This window comes from Mus musculus, chromosome 18 (assembly GCF_000001635.26).
Source record: "Mus musculus strain C57BL/6J chromosome 18, GRCm38.p6 C57BL/6J".
Classification (NCBI taxonomy): Eukaryota; Metazoa; Chordata; class Mammalia; order Rodentia; family Muridae; genus Mus; species Mus musculus.
Window position 1 is genome coordinate 20,953,105 of NC_000084.6, and position 26,719 is coordinate 20,979,823.

The 26,719-nt window shown below is 44.2% G+C and overlaps 1 protein-coding gene across 2 annotated transcripts in view; it reads left to right on the plus strand.

The window, feature by feature from the left end:
* Positions 1 to 26,719, plus strand: part of Rnf125 (ring finger protein 125) — a 42,745-nt gene that overhangs the window by 8,490 nt on the left and 7,536 nt on the right. Inside the window, exons 1-4 of one of the 2 annotated variants that reach the window (NM_001364973.1) lie at positions 8,260 to 8,696; positions 21,195 to 21,351; positions 24,625 to 24,719; positions 25,947 to 26,037. In NM_001364973.1, the coding sequence (NP_001351902.1) occupies positions 8,533 to 8,696; positions 21,195 to 21,351; positions 24,625 to 24,719; positions 25,947 to 26,037 (507 nt within the window). In that variant the 5' untranslated portion in view covers positions 8,260 to 8,532. Of the gene's footprint in view, positions 1 to 8,259; positions 8,697 to 21,194; positions 21,352 to 24,624; positions 24,720 to 25,946; positions 26,038 to 26,719 lie in introns of those variants that run through there. The other variant, NM_026301.3, reaches the window with a different exon arrangement.

The window sequence follows — 26,719 nt, forward strand, 5'->3', positions numbered from 1 at the left end:
TGCCTCTGAAAGACCCACAACGTGAGGACTCCCCCACATTCTGACTCAGGAGAGGCGACACCCCAAAATCACCCACAAAAAACAGTCTTGCTGCAAACTGCAAGAGGATTTTTTTATTCAAGAGCGCTCTCGGGCCCACGGTCATACACCACGCAGGGGTAGAGGACCATGGCGCCCCAGTAGCTGGATAAGGGGGTATTAAAGGAAGAAACTCAAGGAAGTGGGGAGGGCGTTGTTGGAAGATACCAAAGATACCAGTTAAGAGTCACAAGGAAGTGCAAAGTCACAAGTGTCAGGTTATCTCTCAAGACAGTTTCTAAGAGCCCCTAACAATCTAAGAGCCCCTAACAATAGCACATTTGCATTGCAGGTTCCAGTAATGGTTAGGGTGCCATTCTTTGAATTGAACCCAGGAAGCGGGTGGGTGGAGGAATGTCGATATCTGTTTTATGACCGGCACACCTAGGAGCACTGGGCCACAGAGGCCACATTCCCAAGCCTGGGCCTAAAGGTTTTAAATTTTATTTTTACGTTTTACTGCTTTCACCTCTGCCTCCGGAGTGTCGGGACTAAAGGCGTGCGCCACCACACCCTGCTAAATTCATACATTCTTTATTCTGGAGATGCTCTCATTACATTGACTTTTTGTGGTACAGGAGACTGACTGATCCATACTTTGCGGATGAGATCTTTAGACTGTGCTTTAAAGACATCATGTTTCCCTGTTCTAACTGTGCTTTGTCTTATTCCAGGGATTTATGCGTTTCAGACTTTAAACTGAAATACGTTAAGGGAAACACAGCATGGAAACAGAGCACACGCCATGCATTCTATATATCATGACATTGTGAGAAAGCAGAAGCACAGATTCAGTGTTCTCACACATGCTGAGATCTCTACACGCGCGTGTGCACACACACACACACACACTGCGATCTCTGCACATACTGACATACAGCACACAATGGGATCTCTGCATACACAGACACAACACAAACACAACACACACACTGTGATCTCTGCATACACAGACACAGCACACACACACACACAAACACACACACACACACACACACACACACACACACACACACACACACACGCTGCTCTAGTCTAGGCATATCATAGGTCCAGAGTGCTTGTTTAACTACTTCCCTTTCCTTTCCTCATGAGAGCTGGGCATGTCCTATTCTGTCAAATCTTTCTCTGATTCATCACTTTGTCTGCCACTCAATAAACATCACTTTCCAACATGGTGCTTCCTTCTACAAACTAACTTTACCTTGATTGTTTGGTATTAAAGGTATGTACTAAGGCCTGAGCCACACCATAACTAGAAATGTTTGGTTTTTTTTCCGGGTTAACACTATGATCAAATATCTTTCAACATTTCCTCCTTTTTGTCTAAGCTAAAAATTGTACACAATTTAATTATTATATCAGAAACAATTATCAACCCCATAAACTTAACATTCCGAATGTCCTTATGAAGATCTGTTGATGCAAAGATTCTTTATAACTGCAGTCTGCAGTCTTGATCATCTCTCTTCAGCAAACGCCCATTTCAACATCAAGGTTTTCCAATCTACCAGTCTGATGGACAGTCAGCTAGCTTGTTTGTTGAGCTGCTTCCATGTGTGGGAGATCTGCTTTCTGTGTTGCCTGCTTTTCTGTCTTTCTGTGTCTCTTCTTTGAGTCGAGCCTTTCATGTGGAAGCTTCTCTTAGCTCAGATCTGATCTTTACTAACTTTGATGGAAACAATAGTCTTTCATAGGCAAAAATCTCTTCCCCAGTGTAACACATTCCTTGAGCTCTATTCTGATGTTAAAACATCTTTAAAGTAATTCTAACTCAGCAAGGTTTTTTTCTATTATCTAGAGTCCTTCAGCTAATCTTATTCCCTTTCTGTTTATCAAGGTGCAGTTAGAACTTTATGAATTCACATATGAGCTAGACATGTAGCTTGCAGTCCTTGCCCAGTTCCACACCAGGGAGGCAGACTTCGTACCCATTGTCAATGGCTGTCAATCTTGATCCTAAATTTCATTAGGTACCACAGATCCACAATTGAGCATTTTCTGTTCTATTAATTCCTTTGTCTCTTGTCTCTCAAGCTTTTGGATTATCACAGCTAATTTTTCCTGCTTTATAGCAATTTTTTTCAACCTTTTTTTTTTGAGAGGAAAAATATAAAGATTGAAGATTGAATTGAAAAGCCTAGGGAGGGCTTTACTTTGTGGCCAAATAGTCACAAGGATTGTGATGGCTTTTTCAAGTAACATTTATATCCCCTCAAGTCCTCTCTTTGCTCTTAAGGGATCTGAAATGGAGTTTCCCATTTTTAATGTAGGAAAAGTCTGTCTATGTAATTAAAATTGTGTTTTGGGATGGCTTACTGTGACTCACTGCCTCAGAGGATCCTACATCGTTCCTTGCTCTGAGCTCAAAACTCCTACTGCTTTGGAGTGTCCTGAATTTCTTTGGGCATTCAGCCAAACTTAGAGAACTGACCAGGCTGGATTTGAATTCACAGAAGTATGTTTGCCTCTGCCTCTCAAGTGCTGGAATTAAAGGTATGTACCACCATGCCCAGCTGTGCCTTATTATTTCCAAGCATTGGCCCATGTGCAAGAGAGACATAACACTGTCTCTGAACAGTACTGGATCAGCTACTTTTCTCAACATTGCGATAAAATACCTGGTAGAAGCCACTTAATAGAGAAAGGATTTACCTGGGCTCAGGAAGTCCCTCATGGTGGAGCAGCATGGAACAGTGGCTCTATGTCAATAAGAACATGGTGGCAAACCAGGTATGATGGTTTGTATATGCTTGGCCAGGGAATGGCACTATTAGGAGGTGTGGCCTTGTTGGAATAGCCGTGTCACTGTGGGTAGGCTTTAAGACCCTCAGCCTGGCTGTCTGGAAATGAGTCTTCCACTATAAACCTTTAGATGAAGATGTTGAACTCTCAGCTCTGACTGCACCGTGCCTGCCCTGGATGCTGCCATGCTCTTGCCTTGATGATAATGGACTGAACCTCTGAACCTGTAAGCTAGCCCCAATTAAATGTTTTCTTTTATAAGTGTTGCCTTCCTTGGTCATGGTGTCTGTTCACAGCAGTAAAACCCTAACTAAGACACTAGGAAACAGAGAACAAGACAACAAGCAGAGCCAGTATAGACCCCTTAAACACCTCCCCAGGGTAGCCAGGACGCATGTCTAAAAGGTTCCTCTACCCTCAAAACTGTACTACCAGCTAAGCATTCAAACACATGAGTCCACAGGAGATATTTTATATTCAAATCATAAGATACGTTTTTGTGCATGTGCCTATGGTGCTGTGAGTTGAACCCAGGGCCTTGCTCAGGCTAGGCAAGTTTTACCTCTTCATTATACTCGCAGCCCCAAAGACTATGTATTTCAAACGTGTCCCTCTGAAACGTTGAAAGAAGCAGAGTAAATGCTTTTACCACACTGGGAAATGGGAGAATTGGATCAGAAGATCCCTCGGACCTTTCCCATTCTACCCGTGTTGCAATTTCATGCTTATTAAAATAGAACACGTCAAATATGAAAGTGGTTCAGGCCCGGGAATTTCCCAGGAAGTCTCCCACTGGCACCTGCGTGATCTTTCCTGAGTCATTACTGAAGCAAAGCAGCTTGCTCTGAGGGTATGCACCAGGACTACTTACAGTGGATGAAAATTTCTTTGGTCAGAATGTCATGGAGGTAGCTGCCTAACACACATAATCTGAAACCTAGCAACTAAAGGCAACAAGATTGGCTAGCAGACCCTGCACACCACCTGGGCTTCGCAGTAGAGCTAGCCCTGGTTGTGGGTGGGACACTGGTAAGCCAGCCCTGAGGGTGTGCGAGCGGTGGGCGGGAGAGCTGCCCCTGCCCCTCCTTTGCTGTATAGTGGTGTGGGTGAGGAAGATGCCTCCGACTCCCTGGAGAGCTGGCCCTGCCTTTCCTTGTTGGCTGAATCACTTGGGAGAGCAATAGGCCCTGAGCCTTGCCTGTGCAGCGATGTAGAACTGGCCCTGGTGATGAGGGTGACAGGTCAGCTGTTGCCAGAGTAATGTACAAAGCCTGCTGCATTAGAAGCCAGTGAACTGCTTTGAAAGATTAGATCTTCAAGCCCTGCAGGTGCACCAGCCGGGGGCAGTTTAAAACGGAAGGTTTCGTAGTGTGGCTGGTTGTCTTGTGTGGTTTTAGTTTTGACTTGATATTGTTTGCTTCACCTGTCTGACAAAAGGCCTTTCTTTCACCCCGAGCTGGCCTTATCATACTCTCAGCAATCCTCCTGTGTTAGCTCCCTGACTGCACCACCATACCCAGCTACACAGTAGTTTTCGTAACTCACCACAGACCCTGAAGTTTGGTACCTTGGCATCAAGCTGTCTCAGCAGGCTTCTCAGGTGAGTCGGATGCAAGATGACACAGTGACTTGACAGAAAATGGCTGTGTCACAGACTTGCCCAAGGTCAGATCTATAGTCACAGAAGCTGATTGAAAATACCTAACCAAGGCCACTTTTGTATCCACACCTCCTGAGCTCCAGTTTCCTCTTTCTGTTTCTATTGAGTGCCTTGTGCTGAAAATTATAGCTACAGGGAACTGAATGCTGCTTTCTGCCCTGGAGCTTGGGGCTTCCTGACCCCCTTGTCTGTGAGAATCATGCCCTCTCATCCTCGTCTGTCTGGATTCAATATGAATTTGGACCGTCCTCCCTCTTCAGAGTCTCACTACATTGACAGGCTGTCCTATGTAGACAGGCCTCAACACACAGAGAATCTCTTGCCCCTGCCCCTGCCCCTGAGTGCTCTAAAGGCATGCTCCACCATGCCTAGCTTGAGAATACTGATTTGTTTAGTTTTGTTTTGTTTCCTTTCTTCCTTTTATTTTCTATTTTCATCTTTGAGGCAGAGTCTCTCTATGTAGCCCTGGCTGTTCTGGAACTCAATATGTAGACAAGGCTGGCCTGAAATTCACAGAGATCTACCTGTCTCTGCTGGGATTAAAGGCCTTCACCATAATGCTGGTATTTTTAATTTTTTTAAATAAGGTCTTGTGTAGCCCAGACTGACCTCAAAATTGCTCCACAGATAATGGAGACCTTGAACTTCGAAGCCTCTGGTCTCCACCTCCCCAGAGCTGAGATTACATTCTTGCTTTACTACACTCAGTTTCTGCTCTGCTGGAGATGAAACCCAGAGTTTCATGCATTCTGGGAAAGTACTCTGCTAACCGAGTTCCAGAATGTTCTTTCTTACTCTCTTCTTCACACTCTGGATTAAGTTAGCTCTCTCATTCTTTTTCATAGATTCTGATCACTGATGGTATACTGTGGTATAAAGGTATTATTTTCTTAAACTGCTTCTCAGACATGAAAGCCTTGAGGACAGGAAGGAAATATAAAGTGGGTGCAGACCACCACAGGTCTAACTGGATAGATGCTGTAAGGAAAAGGAAGTGTTGGTAAGATGCAGGAGATGAGGTGAGGGCAAGTGCGTCAGCTATGAGGGAGGTGCAGGGAAGTTGTGGTTCCATCCATAAAAAGGGAGGGAGGGAGGGCCATGAGGTTAAAAAGTGGACAGTGAGTGGCAGCCTCCAAAGCCACTGTCTGTCCTAGAAACATACATAGACACACACTGCACTGCCTCTAGCATCATGGTCCACAGCAATCAATCAAAATAATCTCTCAAATTCAGAGGTGAAGAATGAACCAACCCAAAGACAACTGCAGGTGAAGCTGCTCAGCGGACAGAACCAGGAGCTGTCCACCCCCTCCCCCAGAGACTTTGAACTGGTTTCCTTCCTGTTGCTGTCATAAAACATTCTAACTCAAAGCAGTTTGAGGGGGAAACCCATTTGGTTTATCTTCAGGCCATAGTCCATTGTTGAGGAAAGTCAGGGGAAAACCTCCAGGTAGGAACCTAAAGCAGAAACCTTGGAGAATTTCTGTTTTCTAGCTTTACTCCCAGGCTCATGCTTAGGTGGCTTCCTCCCTTCCTTCCTTCCTTCCTTCCTTCCTCCCTCCCTCCCTCCCTCCCTCCCTCCCTTTCTTCCTTCCTTCCTTTCTTTTTTCCTTCTTTCCTCTCTCTCTTTGTCTCTCATGTGTACAGTGTTCTGCCTGAAGGCCAGAAGAGGGTACTAGATCTCATTATAGATGTGGTTGCTGGGAATTGAACCTAGTATCTCTAGAAGAACAGACAGCCCTTTTAACCTCTGAGCCGTCTCTCCAGCCCCTTAGGAAGTGTTCTTATATAGCTCAGGACCACCTGCATGGAGAAAGGTATTGGCAGTAGTGGGCTTTGCTCTCCTCCATCAAATGAGCAATCAAGACAATTTCTCATTCACAAGCCCAGAGACCAACCTGATAATGACAATTGCTCTGTTACTTCCTTTCAGTGATTTGAGCCTGGGTCAAGCTTACAGTTAATACTAACTAGAACATTGCTTATTCTGCCCCTAATGTCTACTGATGTACTTGACACAAAGTAGGCTCCCTCATTAAATGCGTGCAGAATGAATGAGTCAGAGATAGAACATGTGTTCACCACCACCTGATGGTAGGCCAGGAACAAGAGCTTCACTATTCATTACCCCCTTTTACTTTTAACAAAAATTATGTATCACTGGTGTAATAGCGGCATGGCGGTTCTGGGGTAATCAATTGATTTCTGATTGGATGTGAGGCCTGGTCAAAAGAAGAGAAGATACTTAACACTGTAAACCTGTTCCCTAGCCTATGGCTAGGCTGGGCATAGTGGTGCTTGCCTCTAATCCCTGTATTCAGGGGGGAGAGCAAGGCAGATCTCTAGGAATTCATGGCCAGTTTGGTCCATATAAGGAGCTCCAGGACAGCCGAGACTACACCATGAGATCTGTTTTCAAAAACAGTAACAAGAAGCAAAAATAAAAACTAAACAAAACAGGAGCTGAGTTACAGCTTAGTGATAGAGTATTTGCCTAACAAATAAAGCCCAGCATCATAAAATTAAACAATGCAAGATTAAGTTAAAAGTGTCAGCTGGACATGGTGGCACCTGCTTTTAATCCCAGCAGAGGCAGATGCAAGCAGATCTCTGAGTTTGAGGTCAGTCTGGTCTACAAAGCAAGTTTCAGGATACAGGAAGATGCTGTCATAAAAAGAGGAAAAAAATTAAAAGTGTCAAAACACAAAAACGGTAAAGACTGGAGAAAATAAGTGGGGTTCAGGGGATTGTTTGTTTTTGTTTTTTTGTTTTTTCGAGACAGGGTTTCTCTGTGTAGCCCTGGCTGTCCTGGAACTCACTCTGTAGACCAGGCTGGCATCGAACTCAGAAATCCGCCTGCCTTTGCCTCCCAAGTGCTGGGATTAAAGGTGGGCGCCACCACTGCCCTGCTGATTGTTTGGTTTTTGAGACAGGGTTTCTCCGTGTACTCCTGGTGGTTGTCCTAGAACTCGATCTGTAGACCAGGCTGGCCTTGAGCTCAAAGATCCACCTACATCTGCCTCCTAAGGGCTGGGATTAAAGGCGTGTGCCACCACTGCCCAATTGTTGCATTACATATTTTGCAGTATTTTATATATAATTCAGTGTACTGTGCATTTGCCCATACAACTACATTATATCTATAACCTTCTCAGCCTGTTTTCCCCTCCTATCTACTTCCTAAGTGTAGTGACTAAAGAATGCCCCACAACATGCCATAGGAATTTTATTTTATTCTTTACTTTTTCATTACTAAGGCACTAGAGAACAAACCCAGGGCTCATACAGGCTAGGCAAGCACACCACCACTGAACTACGTGTAAAATCGTGTTGTTTTCTTGAGATGGTTCCATTCCCTAGTCCTGAAGGCCCTGGAACTCACTGTGTGGCCCAGACTGCCTTGAAACTTTAGGCAATCCTCCTTCTCCAACCTCGTAAATGCTGAGACATAAGGCATAAACCACAATGCCGGGCTTATTTATTTTTGAAGCACAGTCTTGTTCAAATGCAGCCCAGCTGGCCTCGAACTCTGCATTCCTCGTCTGACCGCTGTCGTTGTATTTGAACGCCACCAAGTGGGCCTCTGGATTAAGCTTCACATCACGATCAGAAAACGTCTGTTGTCCTGGGCTATCCCTCGCAATTGAAATATTGAGTCAGTCACCTAAATGGTCATAGGTCGGCTCTGAGGCTTATTAAGATTCCAACTTGGAGGCCGGATAGAGTCATCCTGTCTCCAGTGGGTGTTCTTAAACTGCACTTATCGGAACTCTTGCGGAACTCTGAGTGCGGACTCCGAGTGGAGGGTTCAGGTTTCACCCTCCGGGGACCTCGAGCCTCTGCAGTGCCTTGTCTCTCGCGGAAGAGCGTTTGTAAGCGGCGGCCGCGCGCTCCGCCTGCGCTCCACCGAGAGGCCCCGCGGCGCGGCTGGCCGAGCCAGGAGGCGGCGATCCGGCCTGGGCCGGGACTTCCTTCCTCCCGGGCGGGACAACAGAACCACCCGCAGCCAGCAGGGAGCTCCTGGCAGCTCGCTGAGCTAGAGCGCAGCGATGGGCTCCCTGCTGAGCAGCGACAGCTCCAAGTCCGCGCCCGCCTCCGCCACCCCGCGGACTCTGGAGCGCAGCGGGGACTCGGAGCTGCCCATCACCTCCTTCGACTGCTCAGTGTGTCTGGAGGTGCTACACCAGCCGGTCCGGACCCGCTGTGGCCACGTGTGAGTGTCGGGTGGCGCGCCCACCCAGCGGGGAGGGATGCTGGGGAAGCCGAGGGCACAGGGTGGGTGGGAGTAGAAGCAGGAGTACTGGGGAAACTAATGCAGAACTACGACCACCTGGACAGGTCCGGGAAGACACCCAGGGTATGTGTTTGTATGTAGTTGGAGGCACTTACACGAGATTGTGAGAGCCGGGGAATCGTGGTGTGGTAGGACAGGGACCTCCGACACATTGCACATTTGTCCGACTGATTGGGTGTGCCTTCCACTCTCCTGAGAACTTGGGTGGGTTTTGTTTTTTGTTTTTGGGGCTGTGCACATGTTCCAAAACCTCCAGAGGCTGATCTCTTTTGCTGTAGAGAAACTGTGCAAACTCTTTCAATTCTCACACGGGTTCCTTTCCTAACAAATACAGACCTCGACCCCTCGAAAATCGTCAAGGCCATCTAGAGCATGCCAAAGGCTTTCTGAGGTCGTTAGCTTGACCAATGAATAGGGTGGAGCTTGGAGCTCGGATGTTTGTTTCACACCACTAAATTCACTGGTTTAAAACCCTGCTGCAAAGTGACTGGAGGTTGTAAACTACCTGCCACAGGCACGGCCCCTCCCCAAACCGAAAGTATAGACAGTTTTCTTCAAAATCTCGTGCATGTAGTGAAAATTTATTGCCGTTGCAAAGCAAGCAGTAGTTGTTTCTAAGAAGACTTTAAAAAAGAAGCCTCAGGTGTATGCTATTAGGGTATGTTCTTAGGGGTGTTTGAATAATCAGAGGGCTGTTATTATGCTATTAGGGTATGTTCTTAGGGGTGTTTGAATAAACAGAGGGCTGTTTATTCAGGCAGTTTTTTCGTGTTTTTTTTTTTTTTTTTTTTTTTTTTTTTTGTGGTCACTTGGGTGTGAGTTGTGTGCTTGCATGCATGCATAGATCGGAAGCAAAGCCGACTCCTCCACCGTCATCTCTGACGAAACTAACGACAATCCGATAAAGCACAAGAACAAAAACACATCTGCCGGTGTCGACTCTTGGCCAACCAACAAAACAAACAAAACAAAACCCCCGTATATTAAAAACGCATATGCGCGACCCTGTTTTAACAGCACTTGAGGAAGGCTTGACAAACTCGGGCAACCGAACCGGGAGGCCCTGGTACCCACAGGGAGCCAGGGAGGAGAATGTGCGGCCCACACAGTATTTAAATCAAGAGTGCTCTGGGCGCTACTTTGTGGATATTCTCAGGACTTGTTTTCTTCAGCTTTGTACTTCAGGGCATATATATATATATATATATATATATATATATATATATATATTTTTTTTTTTTTTTAACGCCTTTTCCAGTTAGTGATGGTGTTTCCTAGCTGTCTCTACATAGCTCTTTGACATACCATCCAAAGGCCAGGGTAACAGGGTGAGAGCCAAAGTTCTGTTGTGTAATGTTATGAAATATATCAATTAGGTCAGAACAACAGCCTAAAGATAATTACACTTTTAAAAAACTGTTTTCTTTTGGGTGGTTTGGGGTGAGTTTGGGTCTCATGTAAAGTAAGTAGTCTAGCCTCAAATTCACTACATAGCTTTACAGTCCAATCAACGATGAACAACAGCAAGTTTTGAAAATCCCTTCCACTGCTCTGAAGGAGCAACTTGGCTAGGTAGTCCTCTGATTCCACATTGTTTGCAGGGGCTGGATTTTGAACACTTTAATTTATTTGTTTCTACTAAAGGAGAATATAAACTTGCAAAATGTTACATTTCTTTCTGTTTAATCTTTTTCCTTTGTTAAAGTGAATAGGAAACTGGCCACTGGAAAAAAGAGTCATAAAATATCCTAACAGGGACTGGACAAATTGCCTTCCCTCCCTTAACCGTTCTTTGTTTTGACAAATCTATGTCCATTGTTCAGGCTGTGGGCAGAATTTCCATGTTCTTGCATTTAGCCAACTTGGGCGCCTTCCACTTTATAAATGTTAACCAGAGTCCTTTTGCACTGGAGACTGTTGTTAACAGCAATTGTACATTCTAAATGAATGACTCTTTCCTGCCAAGCTTAAGTTGGAAAATGAGAAAATTGCCAGTGAAGCCCTGTTTTTATCATCCCATAGCAAGGTTAGATTGCAAACTGGGCTGTTTTTGTTGATTTTAGTTTATAAACAAATAAATGACAACAGTTCTGGATGAATGTATAGGGAAACCTTTACACACAGTGTGACATAGTGTGCAAAGACGTGACTGCAAGCTGGGTTTGGGATTCAGCCTTCTTCTTTTTTTTTTTTTTTTTTTTTTTTTTGGTTTTTCGAGACAGGGTTTCTCTGTGTAGCCCTGGCTGTCCTGGAACTGACTTTGTAGACCAGGCTGGCCTCGAACTCAGAAATCTGCCTGCCTCTGCCTCCCAAGTGCTGGGATTAAAGGTGTGCGCCACCACGCCCGGCTGGGATTCAGCCTTCTTGTGACCTAGTGGTTGACTCTCACATTCTCAATCTCTGCCTTTAAAAGGTGGCTAGCCGTGAGCTGTTATGAGCATGTGAGATCCACAGAAGCCTGTAAGGGAGGCCGAGAGCTAGAAATGTAGGGCACAGTGGTAGAGCACTGGCTTAGCACAAGCCCAGCCCTAGACTGGATCTCCAATGCCACCTGCATACAGGTATAGTCATCATCTTTATTTTGACAGAGTCCCACATATTCCAGCTGACCCTGAACTCACTATGCAGTCAAGGATGACTGTCCACTTTTAGTCATTACATTTCTTTCATTTTTCTTTTTCCTTCTTTTGAGAAATGGGTCTGACTTTGTAGAGCAAGCTGGCCTTGAACTTCCCGATCTTCCTGCTGCTGCCTCCTAAATGCTAGGATTAAAGGTGCGTGCCATCCTTACCGACGAGCACTCTCTTCTGCCTCCCTAGTCTAGATGAGAGGCCTGAGTGTGAGCCTCAGGTCTTTTGCTAGGCGGGCTGAGCAGGCTCTTTACCAAATGAACTAGACTCCCCGCCCACACCTGTTTGTTTGTTTTCGAGACAGGGTTTCTCTGTGTAGTCCTGGCTGTCCTGGAACTCACTTTGTAGACCAGGCTGGCCTCGAACTCAGAAATCCACCTGCCTCTGCCTCTTGAGTACTGGGATTAAAAATTTAATGACACCTGTTTTTTTGTTTGTTTGTTTGTTTTTAATTGAACTTCTGGATTTTAAATTAATTCATTTATTTAAGATGATTTTCTAAGGGTTCTACTGCTGTGAACAGACACTATGACCAAAGCATATCTAATGAAGACAACATTTAATTGGGGCTGGCTTACAGGTTCAGAAGTTTAGTTCATTATCGAGGTGGAAGCATGGCAGTGTCCAGGTAGGCCTGGTGCAGGAGGAGCTGGCAGTTCTACATCTTCATCTGAAAGCTGCTAGGAGAAGACTGACTTCCAGGCAGCTAGGATGAGGGTCTTAAAGCCCATACCCACAGTGACACACTTCCTCTAACAAGGCTATACCTCCTAATAGTGCCACTCTCTGGGCCAAGCATATACAAACCATCACAATGATACATGCTTCCCAGGATACAGGAGTGGAGGCAAGAGGATAGCTTTTAGGAATTGGCTCTTCTACCTTGTGTGTTTTGGAGGTTTTGCTCTAGTAGTCGGGCAGGTGTGGTGGTAGATGCCTTAAAATGTCTTGAGACCGGGTTTCGTGTACCTCAAGCTGGTATTAAACTCACATCATGAACAAGAGTGACCTTGAACTACTGATATTCAGGCCTCTATCCTACCTTGTAGGTTCTCTCTCTCTCTCTCTCTCTCTCTCTCTCTCTCTGTGGAGGGGTGAGAGAGAGAGGGAGAGAGGGAGAGTCATTCCAGGCTGGTCTGGAACTCACTGTGTAGACATACAGACAAGACTCTGTGAGTGAACTCACATAGATCCACCTGGCTCCCAAGTGCTTGGATGTGCACTGCCACGCCTGATATCCAGCGTTTTATATATTGATTTGATTATTCATATGACAAAAATAGTTGTAAAATTAGATTAGAAGAAAAAGACTTCCTACATTTGCTTTAATATTGTCAGAGAACGGGGGAAAGAAAAGAGTTATTGAATGGAAACTGTGAACTGAACTAAAAAGGAACCTAATTTATTGTTGACGAGAACAGTCAGGTCTGGGGATGTTGTTCATTGGTAAAGCACTTGCCTAATGTGTGCAAAGCTCAGTGTCCAGTGCCAGAAAAATAAACTCTTCTGTGAGTGTTATAGGCACAGCCGCTAAAGGGAGCTGGGCATAAATATTAGCTGCTTTACATGACCAAGGCCACTTATAAAGAATGTGTTTGGGCATATTATTTCCATGATGGCAGAGAGAGGCTAAGGTAGCTGAAATCTGAGGACCATGAGCTCTTGGAACATGAGCAGGACATGGAGAGCGGGAGCCCAAAATGGCCAGAGTCTTCAAATCTCAGTCTGCCGGATCCATCCCATAATCAGCTTCCAAGTGCTGACACCATTGCATACACTAGCAAGATTTCGCTGAAAGGACCCAGTTATAGCTCTCTCTTATGAGACTATGCCGGGGCCTAGCAAACACAGAAGTGGATGATCACAGTCAGCTATTGGATGGGTCACAAGGCCCCTAATGGAGGAGCTAGAGAAATTACCCAAGGAGCTATAGGGAACTGCAACCCTATAGGTGGAACAACAATATGAACTAACCAGTACCCGGGAGCTCTTGTCTTTAGCTGCATATGTATCAAAAGATGGCCTCGTCGGCCATCACTGCAAAGAGAGGCCCATTGGACTTGCAAACTTTATATGCCCCAGTACAGGGGAACGCCAGGGCCAAAAAGGGGGAGTGGGTGGGTAGGGGATTGGGGGGGTGGGTATGGGGGACCTTTGGGATAGCATTGAAAATGTAAATGAGGAAAATACCTAATTAAAAAAAAAAATCTCAGTCTGCCTCAGGAGATATACCTCCTCCACCAAGGCCAGACCTCCTAAGCCTTCTGAAACCCTGCAGCCAGCTGGGGAACCAAACATTCAAATGCCCAGAACTATGGGGGACATCTTCAAACTGCCACAGTTCTGATGCAGTGGCAGAGTTCTTACTAGTGTGCACTAGGCTTTGGTGTAGAAGTTAGGGTCCAGTTTTTCCTCCCAGCCCCATGCTCCCAGAAATAAGACTCAGACTCATAATATATTTACAAATACCTTGGCCATATAGCTAGGCTCTTCTCAGACTAGAATCATAACATAAAAATAACTCATTTATTTTACTCTACATTCTGTCTTGTGGCTGGTTACCTGTGCTCTGGTACCACGTTTCTGTCTCCTTATATCTTCCTGCTTTGTTCTATCCCAGAATTTTTTCTGCCCCCCAGATGTCCCACCTTCTATTCTACCCTTTCCTATAGGTCGTAGATTTTTTTTAATTGACAGGTGATTCATCGAATACATAAGATATTCTTTCTACACCTTGAATTTATTCCCTTAGTATTACACACTCAAATAGACAAGAGCAAATAATTAGCTTTCTAAATAGATATAGTAGACAAAGGAGAAATATGATGGAGACAATATCTAGGATTTAATTAGTTCAAGAAAGGGTGTGTGTGTATACACTCACACACACATACACACACACACACACATATATATGGAATTTATTGGGTTGATTTACAGCTGCAGTCCTGCTAATTTAACAATGGCTGCCTGTGAACAGAAAGTCCATGAATCTAGTAGTTGCTCAGTGCACAAGGCTGGATATCTCAAGTGATCTTTAGTATATCCTGAAATCCCAAAGAAGAACTCTAATGCCAATGAAAGAATGCAGATGCTAGCAAGGCAAGGGCAAGCAGGAAGAGAGAAAAGCTTCGGTCTTCCATGTCCTCATATAGACTTGCATCAGAAGGTATGGCTCAGATTAAAGGCCTGTCCTACTTCATAGGTCTGGACTAGAAGTGGATCTACTTCAAATCAAGTAAAAAAAAAAAAAATCCTTCACAGGTGTGTCCTTACATTTTTGGATTTTAGTTAGTTCTACATGTAATCAAATTGACAACCAAGAATAGCCATCACAGGCCTGGTGAACATTCAGCAATCTGGTAAAAAGAATCTAAAATGTAATTGCTGAAAGCTGATTCTAGTGAGGCATACCTGTAAGCATTTGACATTTAGAGTCCTAGAAGATTGCCACAAGTTTAAAGCCAGCCTGAATATCAAGTGTTAACTTGCTATGATGGACTAAAGGGACACTGACTCCAAAACAACACAATACCATAAAGAAACAAGCAAACACAAATATCTCAAAGATCCTGGAGAATAAATTTAGGGGGAAGTAGATGAAAACTAAGAGTTACCAAAAAGATCTAGAGCAAGGTTTCTCAACCTGTGGGTCCCAACCCCTTTGGGGATCAAATGACTCTTTCACAGGGGTGTTACCTAAGACCATCAGAAAATGCAAATATTTACATCATGATAAATAATTGTAGCAAAATTACAGTTATGAAGTAGCAACGAAAATAATTTTATGGTTGAGGGGGTCACCACAGCATGAGGAACTGTATTAAAGGATTGCAGCATTAGTAAGGTTGAGAGCCCCTGCTCTAGAGTTTCAGTTTGGGCCTAAGAGGGGCAGGGGCGATAGGAAGATCTGTATCTCCCTTGAACTCAGTGGAGACAAGTGCTTATTAACATCATCCGTGTGCACACTTTTCCTAGAAGGCATTGCTGCTGAGGCGATTTCTAAGTCACTTTAAGGAAAATGGATGAAAATCCCATTAGAGATCAAGCAGGAGCTATAAAACTTCTCCAAAGTGTGGCTCTCAAGAGCAGATCTTTTCATGTGCCACCACTGCCCAGCTAAGGAACGGAACTCAGGTCTTGCAGAAGAGCAGGAAGTGTTCTTAACCACGGAGAGAGGGAGGGGAGAGGGAGAGGACACACGAGATGGTACTGGAGATTGAACCCAGGGCTTTGTGCACCCTATGAAAGTGCTTTACCAACTGAGCTGTATCCCCGGCTCCAATGGTCTATGGTTTCTCTATAATGACTTTAAGATAGAGCTGATGGCCGGGCGTGGTGGTGCATGCCTTTAATCCCAGCACTTGGGAGGCAGAGGCAGGTGGGTTTCTGAGTTCCAGGTCAGCCTGGTCTACAGAGTGAGTTCCAGGACAGCCAGGGCTGCAGAGAAACCCTGTCTCGAAAAACAAAAAACAAAAAAACAAAAACAAAAAAAAAAACAAGCTAGAGCTGATGATTGGCCACAGACCTTCCATGCCCTGGAAGAACACCCCAGTGTGCTCGGTGAGTGTGTTAGAATGTGGTGTGTGAAGCCTTTTATGCTACAATTGGGAAATTCTTGAGTGCCATTGTTCTAGTGGGTGAGCACATGTTTTAAAAAGCACCATGTGACCACCCCTTGAAGATTTGGCAGTTAAGTGTTGGCTAGCGGTTGAAGTGATTCCAAAACAAACCAAAGTTTGTACAATTTGGTAACTGACCTTTTGTGTGTTTGTGTGAGTGTGTGTGAGTGTGTGTGTGTCCGTCCCATACTAGATATGACAGGGCTATTGTTTTTCTTGCTGTGCTGGGGGCTGAACTAGGCAAGCACTATAGCACAACAATATACACTGTACCGTTAAGCTGTACTTTGGGCCAGACCGGTCTGGTCCATTGTTGAAGGGGATTGGTTTGTGTGCGTGTGTTTTATTATCGTGGACTGTTCACCGTGACTTTTGTCTTTGGATAACGGTTCCCTTAACTTTGTTTCCATTGATGCTAACTTTGCTGGCTCATATCTTTTTTTTTTTTTTAAAACTCTATCTAGACAGGTTCTCACTCTAACCCAGGCTGACCTGGAACACACTATATAGCCCTGACCAGCCTTCAACCTAAAGCAATCCTCCTGCCTCAGCCTCCCAACTGGTGAGATTACAGATGTGAGCTATTAAGCCTAGCCAGCACATCCATAATGAAGCTTTGTGTTGAATACCTCAATTAAAAGGTTAGGCCTGCCACCTGGTGCCAACAGCGTCTTCCAGATCCCTGTCCGCCAGACCGCTCTCCTCCAAAACCCTCTCCCTCAACCTTAGAGTCCCCAGGGCTTCCCTTTCCTGTTGGAATTCATTTAGAGTTTAGTTTTGCTCTGAGACTAGGGACATACGTCTCTCCAGTGTTCTTAGCTGTGTTTTCCTGTTTCCTTCCAGTACCCTGCCAGCCTCTTCATTACAGGGGATTTTGGCTAATTACTTTAGAGGAATAGAATGGGTTCATGAAATAACAAATAGGAGTGATGTAATTAAGTTTCCAGCTGGTTTCCAGCCGGTTGAGTCATTATGGATTTCCTTATTGGTTTTCTCCTGCTGTGCTACAAGGGGGATGGGGTCATGCTGGAGGGAAGGGCCACACACCTCAGAGAGGCCCTTTCACCCCAAGCATTCTGGGAGATGGCACTGGAGTGATACCAGGCTAGAAAGATAAGTCACACCAGCAAAGTCAGAGGTTCGGTTTGTGTGACATCTGATTCCAAAGCCCTGGTGCTGTGTTCAGAAGCTTTTTGTCTTTGATGTTGGAGGTGGTGGTTGTTTTTTTCATTTAAAAGTTACATTTATTTGTTTTATGTTGTGTGTATGTGGAAGGGTGCATGTGCTGTGGTGTGCCCTGAGGGGGTCAGAGACCAATCCATGATAGGTGCTTGGTAACTTGGTATTTCCCTGACCACATTCAGAGGTTTGGAAACAAGAAGCCAGATAGTTGCTGTTTGACACAGGATCTCACTCTGTAGTCTTGACTCACCTGTAGACCAGTCTGGTCTTTAGTTTACAGAGATCCTCCAGCCTCTACCTCTTGAGTGCTGGGATTAAAGGAGTATGCCACCACTCTGGGGTGGAGTGAAATCTTCAAGATGGTATTCCATTTACATCCATCATGACATCAGTTTTTTTTTTTCCTTAACTATATTCTCTTTGTGTTGATCCCTCTTTTTGTTATTTTCCACTTCACAGCCCCCTACGGCAGGTAGTCAGGGTAGACAATTGAATACCTCCTTTCCTTAGTGTTGGTTCCCATATTCCCCTCTCTAGGGGTCTTGAGGTCTTCATGGCAGAAAAACATCACACTTTTGAAAGGATCTAATGTAGAATTTAGGCTGGTCAACTGTTTATATCATTGGGGTTAATCTTGAACTATGGACCCTCCTGTCTTCACTTTCCAAATGCTGGGATTATAGGCATGTACTACAGTACCCAGGTCTTTGTGTATATTATCTATGAGCATACAAATACTCTTAATCAACTGAGCCTCAAGACACCATAGCCAGGACACCACAGTATGGCTTACTCATGGGAATTTTGGCAATTCCTAGAAAAGTCTCTATTGGGCAATTTCTCCTAACTGATTGTTATGTCAACTTTCTGACCATGTTCTGAGCAGCTACTATTGTGCCTGGGTTGTGTAGGAGGGACCTTGTGTTCTAAGTGACCCAGGATCTTTCTCACAGTGTTACTGTAACTTCCCTGTCATCATGGGAATGTTTTTGTTTTGCTTCTCAGCTTTAGTGAGGTGATACACTCTGACTCACGCAGTGTGGATGGGCTGATGAATTGCTGCAATTGTTCACAGCCGTAACAACACCACAACCCAGATCTAGGACAGTTAGTTCCTATACACTGACAAATCGCCTCCTGTCCTTTGTGGTCAATTTCTGTCCCTATGGCTAGCCCTGTCAGCCCCATCTGCTTCTGGAATCAACTTTGGGAACATGCAGCCAGTAGCCCTTTGACTTTCAGAAGGGGCATGGATTTTATTTTGCCCATCTTGTCTCTGACACCATCAGGAATCATTTGCTGGTGTAGGGCCTTTTGAGCCAGGGTCTCATATAGCAAACTCACTAACATAGCTAAGCTGACCCAGAACTCCTTCTCCTTCAATCTCTGGACTTCTGAGATTACTGGTATGTACCACCTTGTCTAGTTTATCCAGTGGTGGGGCTGAGGCCCAGGGCTGAATGCAGTGCAGGACAACTGAAATAGACTCCTAACCTAATGTTAGATTTTAGAGACAAGATCTCATATGCCTCTAGCTAGTCTTGAACTTGTTCAGGCTCATTTTGGGCTTCTGATCCTCCTTAAACTTCCTAAGTGTTAGGGTTACAATTTTGTGCTCCCACACCCAGCTTAAGGCACCAAAGTTTATTGAATAGATGTATTATAAACTTAAAGGTACTTAGCCTTGGTCCTGGTTTATGTTTGAGAGAGATCTCAAGGGCTGAGAGTGTATATTCTTGAAGAGTACATATTGCAAGTGGTTCAAACATTCAACTAAAAATAATGTCTTTTTTCGTGGTACTCTGGATCAGGAGCCAGGCTGGCCCTGAGCTTGTGTGATTTTCTTGGGTTAAGGCTGATCCTCTGCCTGCTCGTCTCTCTCAGCACAGCTCCGACTATGCCCTAAGATTCCTGGCTGCCTTTCTGAATGTCAGCCAAGAGCAAGCAGTTCCTAGAACGTTGTATTTTTTTGGTTTTGTTTCCATTCGGAGTGTTCTTCTCTAGGTTCCCTTATATGCTTACCATTGTTTTTTCTGTTTGACTCTTGGAAAGGGGTTGTATTGTAGCCCAGGCTATCCTAAAACTTTCATATGTAGCCCAGGTGGACTGAAATCCCAAGTACTGGGATTAGACTGGTTCATTACTATGCTGATTTAATTTTTCCCCTCTAATTTGACAAAGAATCTACTCTTTTTTTTTTAAATCTCATTCTTCTACTTCTTATTCCCCATTGGTGTTTGTTTGTTTTTTAAGGCTAAACTCTACTCACTATAACTACTTACCTGAGGATTACCTTGATTTCTGTTCTCCCACCTCCCAAGGGCTAAGATTATATAGTCCTGCCACCATGCCCAGCTTAAAATCCCAGGTCTTGCCTGGTTAGCCGGGCATGGTGGCACATGCCTTTAATCCCAGCACTTGGGAGGCAGAAGCAGGCAGATTTCTGAGTTCGAGGCCAGCCTGGTCTACAGAGTGAGTTCCAGGACAGCCAGGGATACGCAGAGAAACCCTGTCTCGAAAAACAAACAAACAAAACCAGGTTTTACTAGACTGCATACTTCTGCAGTCTCATGTCCAGCTTCTTATAGAGTGAGACGTCATCTACCCCTACATAAGACATGTAAGCAGAGAATTCAGGTTGGAGTCATTGATGTTGTATTTGGAATGTTAATTTTTTTCTTTTAGTTGAACGTTTGAGCCATTTGTAAAAAAGTACTCTTAAACGAATATACTTTCAAGGTTTTACATGTCTTAGGGTTTCTATTGCTGTAAAGAGACACCATGACCAAGGCAATTCTTATAAAGGCTAGCATTTAATTAGGGCTGGCTTATTGGTTCTGAAGTTCAGTCCATTGTCTTTATGGCGAGAAGCATGGCAGGGTCCAGGCAGACTTGGCACTGGAGAAGCTGAGAGTTCTACACCTTGTTCCAAAGGCAAACATGAGAAGACTGACCCTTCTTCATTAATTGGAGCTTCAAAGCCCACCCCACAGTGACGCACTTCCTCCAACAAGGCCACACCTCCTAATGGTGCTACTTCCTGTGGGCCATGCATACTCAAACCAGAACTTGATGGCTCATACTTTTGATTCTAGCATTTGGGAGGCAAATTCAGGTAGATTCTGTGAGATTGAAGCCATCCTCATCTATATAGTGTGTTTTAGGCAAACCAAGAGTACACAATGAAACCCTTTCTAAAAAGCAAACAAACAAAATAAGAAAATACTTTAAGCCAGGTTTAGTGATGTGTTCTTGTAATCCCAGGTAGATTACATTACAGGCGGGAGAGATGTTAGTGGGAAAACTGAGATTCTCTTTTCAGATTTATTTCCTTCCTTCCTTCTTCCTTTCTTTCCCTTTTTTTTTTTCTTGGTTTTTTGAAACAGGGTTTCTCTTTGTAGCCCTGGCTGTCCTGGACCTCACTTTGTAGACCAGGCTGCCCTCGAACTTACAGATATCCACCGGCCTCTCCCTCCCGTGTGCTCAGATTAAAGGCCACCACTGCCCAGCTAGATAAATATACTTATTTTTATTGTATGAGATCTGTTTGCCATCTGCTTGCCCAGTCCCTGTGGAAGTCCTAAGAAGGCATCAGATTCCTGGGAAATGGAGTTAGAGGTGGCTATGAGCTACCATGTAGGTGCTGGGAATTGAACCTGTGTCCTGTGTAAGAACAATCAGTGCTCTTGACCACTGAGCCATCTCTCTAGACACCCTCCCATGCATGCTTAGTCTCATTCATAAAAGATTTTAGCCTGGTGTGGTGGCGCACACCTTTAATCCCAGCACTCGGGAGGCAGAGGTAGGCAGATTTCTGAGTTCGAGGCCAGCCTGGTTTACTAATTGAGTTCCAGGACAGCCAGGGCTATACAGAGAAACCCTGTCTCGAAAAACAAACAAACAAACAAACAAACAAGAACAGTATGAACTCAAGTGCTGAGCCCTATCTCCTGATGCGTGCATTCTCTGTTTCTTTTGAGTAGGTTCTGCCGATCTTGCATTGCGACCAGTATAAAGAACAATAATAAATGGACATGTCCATACTGCCGGGCATACCTTCCTTCAGAGGGAGTGCCCGCAACTGACATAGCCAAGAGGATGAAGTCAGAATACCAGAACTGTGCTGAGTGTGGAACTCTGGTGAGTAACAACAGCCATATTCATGGTTACAAGAAAAGGTTTCCAGGGAAACCTTTCTTTCCACCCTCTCCATCTCTCTAGCTCCTCCAGTGCTTTGGGGACAGTTTCTCATTCTGTAGCCCAGGGTGGACATAAACTTGCTGTCTCCTGCCTCTGCTTTGGAAGAGTCGGGATTGCATACACCTACCACCACATCAACGCCTTTAGTATTTGTGTGTATGCAGCACTAGAGATTGAACCCGCACACTGAATGAGTGTTGTACCAGCAAACCAGAGTCCCAGCCCTCATTTTTCAGAGTCATTAAGTTCCCTGTGCTAGCTATGAACGTAGTCTGTAGCCCCACCAACCTTTTAAATATCCTTTTTGAAACTTGGAAGTCTTACTTCATTTATCTATTTTCCTACCACCACCCAGAGCTGGGAAGATAACATTTTTAATATGGAATTTTTAAAAAGGAAAGCTATATAAGTTAGCTCACTCCTTTTTTTGTTTTGTTTTGTTTTGTTTTGTTTTGTTTTGTTTTGTTTTTTGAGACAGGGTTTCTCTGTATAGCTCTGGCTGTCCTGGAACTCACTCTGTAGACCAAGCTGGCCTTGAACTCAGAAATCCGCCTGCCTCAGCCTCCCAAGTGCTGGGATTAAAGGCGTGTGCCACCACATCTGTGGGGCTAGCTCACTCCTTTAATCTCAGCTCACTGCATGTTCAAGGCTGGCTCAGTCTCCAAGGCAAGTTCCAGACCAGCCTGGACTGTATAACAATACTCTGTCTCAGAACAACAAATGCCCCAAACAAAAAGTCAACCCTCACATGGTTACTCTTTTTCCCTTTGCCTCAGAGCCTGGAAACCAACTAGATACTGTTGCCCTTAACCCTGGCCCTTAAGGAATTATGGGAGCAAGACGATGCTTAAATGGCTTTCATCTTCCCAGTTCCCCATCCCTGCCCAGTGACCGATTTGGTTTGGTTACCTGGACCTCCTCTTGCCAGGGTCTTTTTCTCCTGTTAGGCTCCTTCCCGTTACTGTCTTTCTCCCCCTCCCCCCTGAGCTGAATGGACAGCCCCTCCAGGGCTTTGAGGCAAGGACACACAGGGAGCATGTCATCTCTGTAATCTTGTGCCCAACAGTTCTCCAATAAGGCCTGGATAGAATTACAAATATTTATATTTATAGATGTAAGAATAATTTATCATGGACTTCTGACCAGAATTTGTACATAACCTTCGGGGATAAGCATCCTGATATCCAACACTAATTCTGTCTCTTCCTGTTTCTGATTTGGCGCAAGTTATTATTATTTTTTATTTTTTAATATTTATTTATTATTTTATGTAAGTACACTGTAGCTGTCTTCAGACACACCAGAGGGCATCAGATGTTATTACGGATGGTTGTAAGCCACCATGTGGTTGCTGGGATTTGAACTCAGGACCTTCAGAAGAGCAGTCAGTGCTCTTAACCACTGAGCCATCTCTCCAGCCCCAAGTTATTTATTTTTAATGATTTATTCTGTGTGTGGTGAGGCACATGGACAACCTTACTATGGCTGTCTATCCAAAACAGCATCCTCTCAAACGCTGGATGAAGTAGCCCATCAGACTCTCTTCTCTGCTGTCTGATCAGTCACAGGATTTTGCTTGTTTGGGGAACTCTGCGCCAGTGTTTTGCTTTCTAGGCTACCCTTCTGTACAGGAAAGGTGCTGAAACAAGTTGCAGCCTGTCGTATTTCGCTGTCCAGGCTGGCTGCTCTCCTCCTTGCAGCCTGGCTTTACTTCTGAGTTTCTCTCAGAGGAACTTCTTAGCTACCTGTCCTCATGTCTTGGTTCCTCTGTTGAATTATCTGCAGCATTAGAATAGGCAAGAGGCTCGTTGTCCACCATCTCTGCAACAGTACCTTACATAATGTATGTGTATCTAGACTATAAGTTTGACAATTTGTCAATGTACAATCCTCAGGTTGGTGACTTTTCTAAGAAAAGCTTATTTTTCTTAAACAAAATGTCTTAGCCTAGTCTAGCCTGGATACTTGTCATCCTCCTGCTTCAGCATCCCAGGTACTGAGGATTATGTGTGTACCACCACACCTACTTAGAGCTAAGTCTTTCTTTTCACATACACCACCCCCACATTTTTTTTTTATTTGTTTTTATTTTTTTGAGATAGATGGTCTCACCTTGTAGGCCTATGTGACCTGGAACTCACTATGTAGATCAAGTTGGCAGAGATAGATTGTCTCTCTCTGCCATTCAAGTGTTGGGATTAAAGGTGTATGTACACCATATGTTCATGGCTATTTCCATCACTTGGTAGTTTTTGAAGCTGAACTTCCAATGGAGGTTTGGCAGAATGAGGCAGTGTAGGCTGGCGTAGGCTGGCTGTGGGCTGCCACCTAGCTGCAGCTGTGAGAAGTTTTCTCCAGCAGATCTTACCAGCATCTCTGAGCCCAGTGTATATATACTGTGCTATCAGCAGAGCCCTTGGGGTGTGTGCAGACAAGCAAGGGCTCCTTATCCTGCCCTGATGAAGATGGACAAGAGCAGTGGCTTATGTTAGCCAAGAAGGCCCTATGAAGTATGCCTTGAGTTGTGAAGTCATACAACACTGCTGGTCATGCCACACATCAATGGCATTTACTACTTCACTTAATGTGTGAGAAGGTTCCTTTAGTTTATGATGGACACATGCAAAATGAGTATTCAATTTTCATCTCCATTTCTTTTCATCTCTTGTAATGCTTTTCTTCTTTTTTTATTCTTACTTTTTCTCTTCACCTAGATTTGTCTCTTGCCCACAAAACCTATTTGCATAGCAGTATGCAAAACAGCCTTTTTTAGAAAACAGCATGCTTTTCAGAAGGAACAAATTTAAAAGCTCAACATTCAGTTTCTGAAGTGTTAGGAGATTGTGTGTGTATGTGTGTTAGGAGATTTTAAGCACAGTATTGATCATTATGTTTATTGTTGTTGTTATTACTATATTATTACTTTTTGATTTTTCAAGGCAGGATTTCTCCAGGTGTCTCTCTGGCTGTTTACTCGATCTGTAGCCCTGGCTGACCTCAATCTTAGAGATCTGTCTGATTCTGCCTCGAATGCTGGGCCACCACCAAAGTATAGGCATTATTCTTGATAAGGCCTGTACTTTGTGACTATTTTGTGAAAAAAATAATCCAATTTATTAACTTTCCCAGTGTAATCTGATTTGAAAGTTGTGAAGCTGGGTTACATAAAGGTCCTTGCCAACAGGAGTTTTATCTTGAATCTGCTTTGTGTAGGTTTGCCTCAGTGACATGAGGGCGCACATAAGGACCTGTGAGAAGTACATCGATAAATATGGCCCGCTGCTAGAACTTGGCGACACCACAGCAAGGTTTGTTTCGATGCAGTAGAATGCCATGCTAAATTCAGTGCATCAGTGAAGAATTTAAGCACTTGGGAGGCTGAGGCAGGAGTTGTGACTCTGAGGCCATCCTGGGCAACAGAGTGAGGTACTCCTATGTGAAACCACTCAAAATCAGACATTTCTTTTTGAATAGTGGGTGATTTCAGTACCTAACTCTTGTCTTTATTTTTTTTTTTTAATATTTGTGTGTATCTGTACCCGAGTGTATGTCTGCACCATGTGGGGACAAGATCCTGTAGAGGTCTGAGACTGTTAAGTGCCCTGGAACTGGAGTTACAAGCAGCTGTGAGCCCCCATGTGGGTGCTGGGAACTGAACCTGGGTGCTCTGCAAGAGCAACAGGTACTTTTAAGCACTGAGCCACCTCTCCAGCCTTGAATGTATACTTCTTAACCTAGAGATCCAAAGGATCACTCTGGTCTTCTTACTTTACTTGAAATTGCCCTGCTAAGATACATGCTGTTGCAGAATTTGCTTTACAAGTGGTGCCATAAATTTTAAATTGAGTATTTTTGCTGTAAACCGAGAATAGAGAGTCTGCTAGGTTGACCAGTAGGGAGGAAGGAAGGCTAAAAAATAGGTTGAGAAAATATGGCTTTGACTGCAAATTGATGGAGTTTATGAAAAATTTAAAATACATAGAAACTGACTTAAATTCTAATTTCTTTTGCTAGTTAAAATTATAACAAAGAATTTTAAAGCTAAGCTTAGTAGCACATGACTATAATTTCAGTATGCAGGAAACCAAGGTAGAAGGATTGCTGATACAAGGGTAGTTTATGCTTCTGCTACGTAGTAATTTTGAGGATAGTTTGAATAACACAAGGAGATTAAAACAAACAAAACCCCAGCCCAGTACCAAGACATATTCCTATAGTCACAACATTCCAGGAGGCTGAAGCAGATGGATTGCAGAGAGCTTAGGGAAAGCCTGAGCTACAGAGCAGGATTCTTGTCTTAAAACAGAAAAGCAAGCCAGAGGTGGTGGTGCATAGCCATAATTCTGGCACTTAGGAGCAGAAGCAGGAGGACCAAGCAAGGCAAGCCTGGGCTATGTAGTGAGAACCTGCTCTCTCACAAAAAAGGAACTAACTTAGCTATGGTCTATGCAACTGTTTTCTTTTTGAAATTTCTAATTAGGAGGTCATTCTAGCTGACAACTATTAAAGTGATTGTAATTCTGTGCTATTTCCAGATGTGTATGTCCATTTTGTCAGCGGGAACTGGATGAAGACTGCTTGCTGGATCATTGCATTATCCACCACAGATCAGAAAGGAGGCCCGTGGTAATGATTCTTGGGGTTTTTTGTTTTTTTGTTTTTTGTTTTTGTTGTTGTTGTTGTTTTTCGAGACAGGGTTTCTTCTGTATAGTCCTGGCTGTCCTGGAACTCACTTTGTAGACCAGGCTGACCTCAAACTCAGAGATCCGCCTGTCCCAAGTGCTGGGATTAAAGGTGTGCTTTACCACCGCCCGGCAATGATTCTTATCTACTACTTGTCTGTCTGTCTGTGTACAGCGTCTGAATTTGAGATACATTATAAACCGCATTGTGGCTCAATGCCTGTTAATCTCAGCATTTGAGACGTGATGAAGGATAGACAGAGCTCTATGCTAGCTTGGGTTATAGAATTAGAACTGTATCTGCTCCTCCCCCAAAGAAATTAGAAATCATACTTACTTATTTTCTAGTTTTTAAGGTTACTACATTTATTTATCATACACAGTTCACATGTAGGGATGAGGGAACTTTCGGCACAACTGGTGCCCCTCTGAACTTTTCACCAGCTCCAAGAAACTCTCTTTGATAATGTGTGGCTGGGCATGGTGGTTCATGCCTTTGGAAGGGAAAAGCATGTGAACCCTTGTGAGTTTAAGACTAGCCTGGACTACAGTAGTGATATTCAGACCAGGTCCGTCTACAACAGTGAGACCCCATACATTGTTTATATTAATTAATTAATTAATTT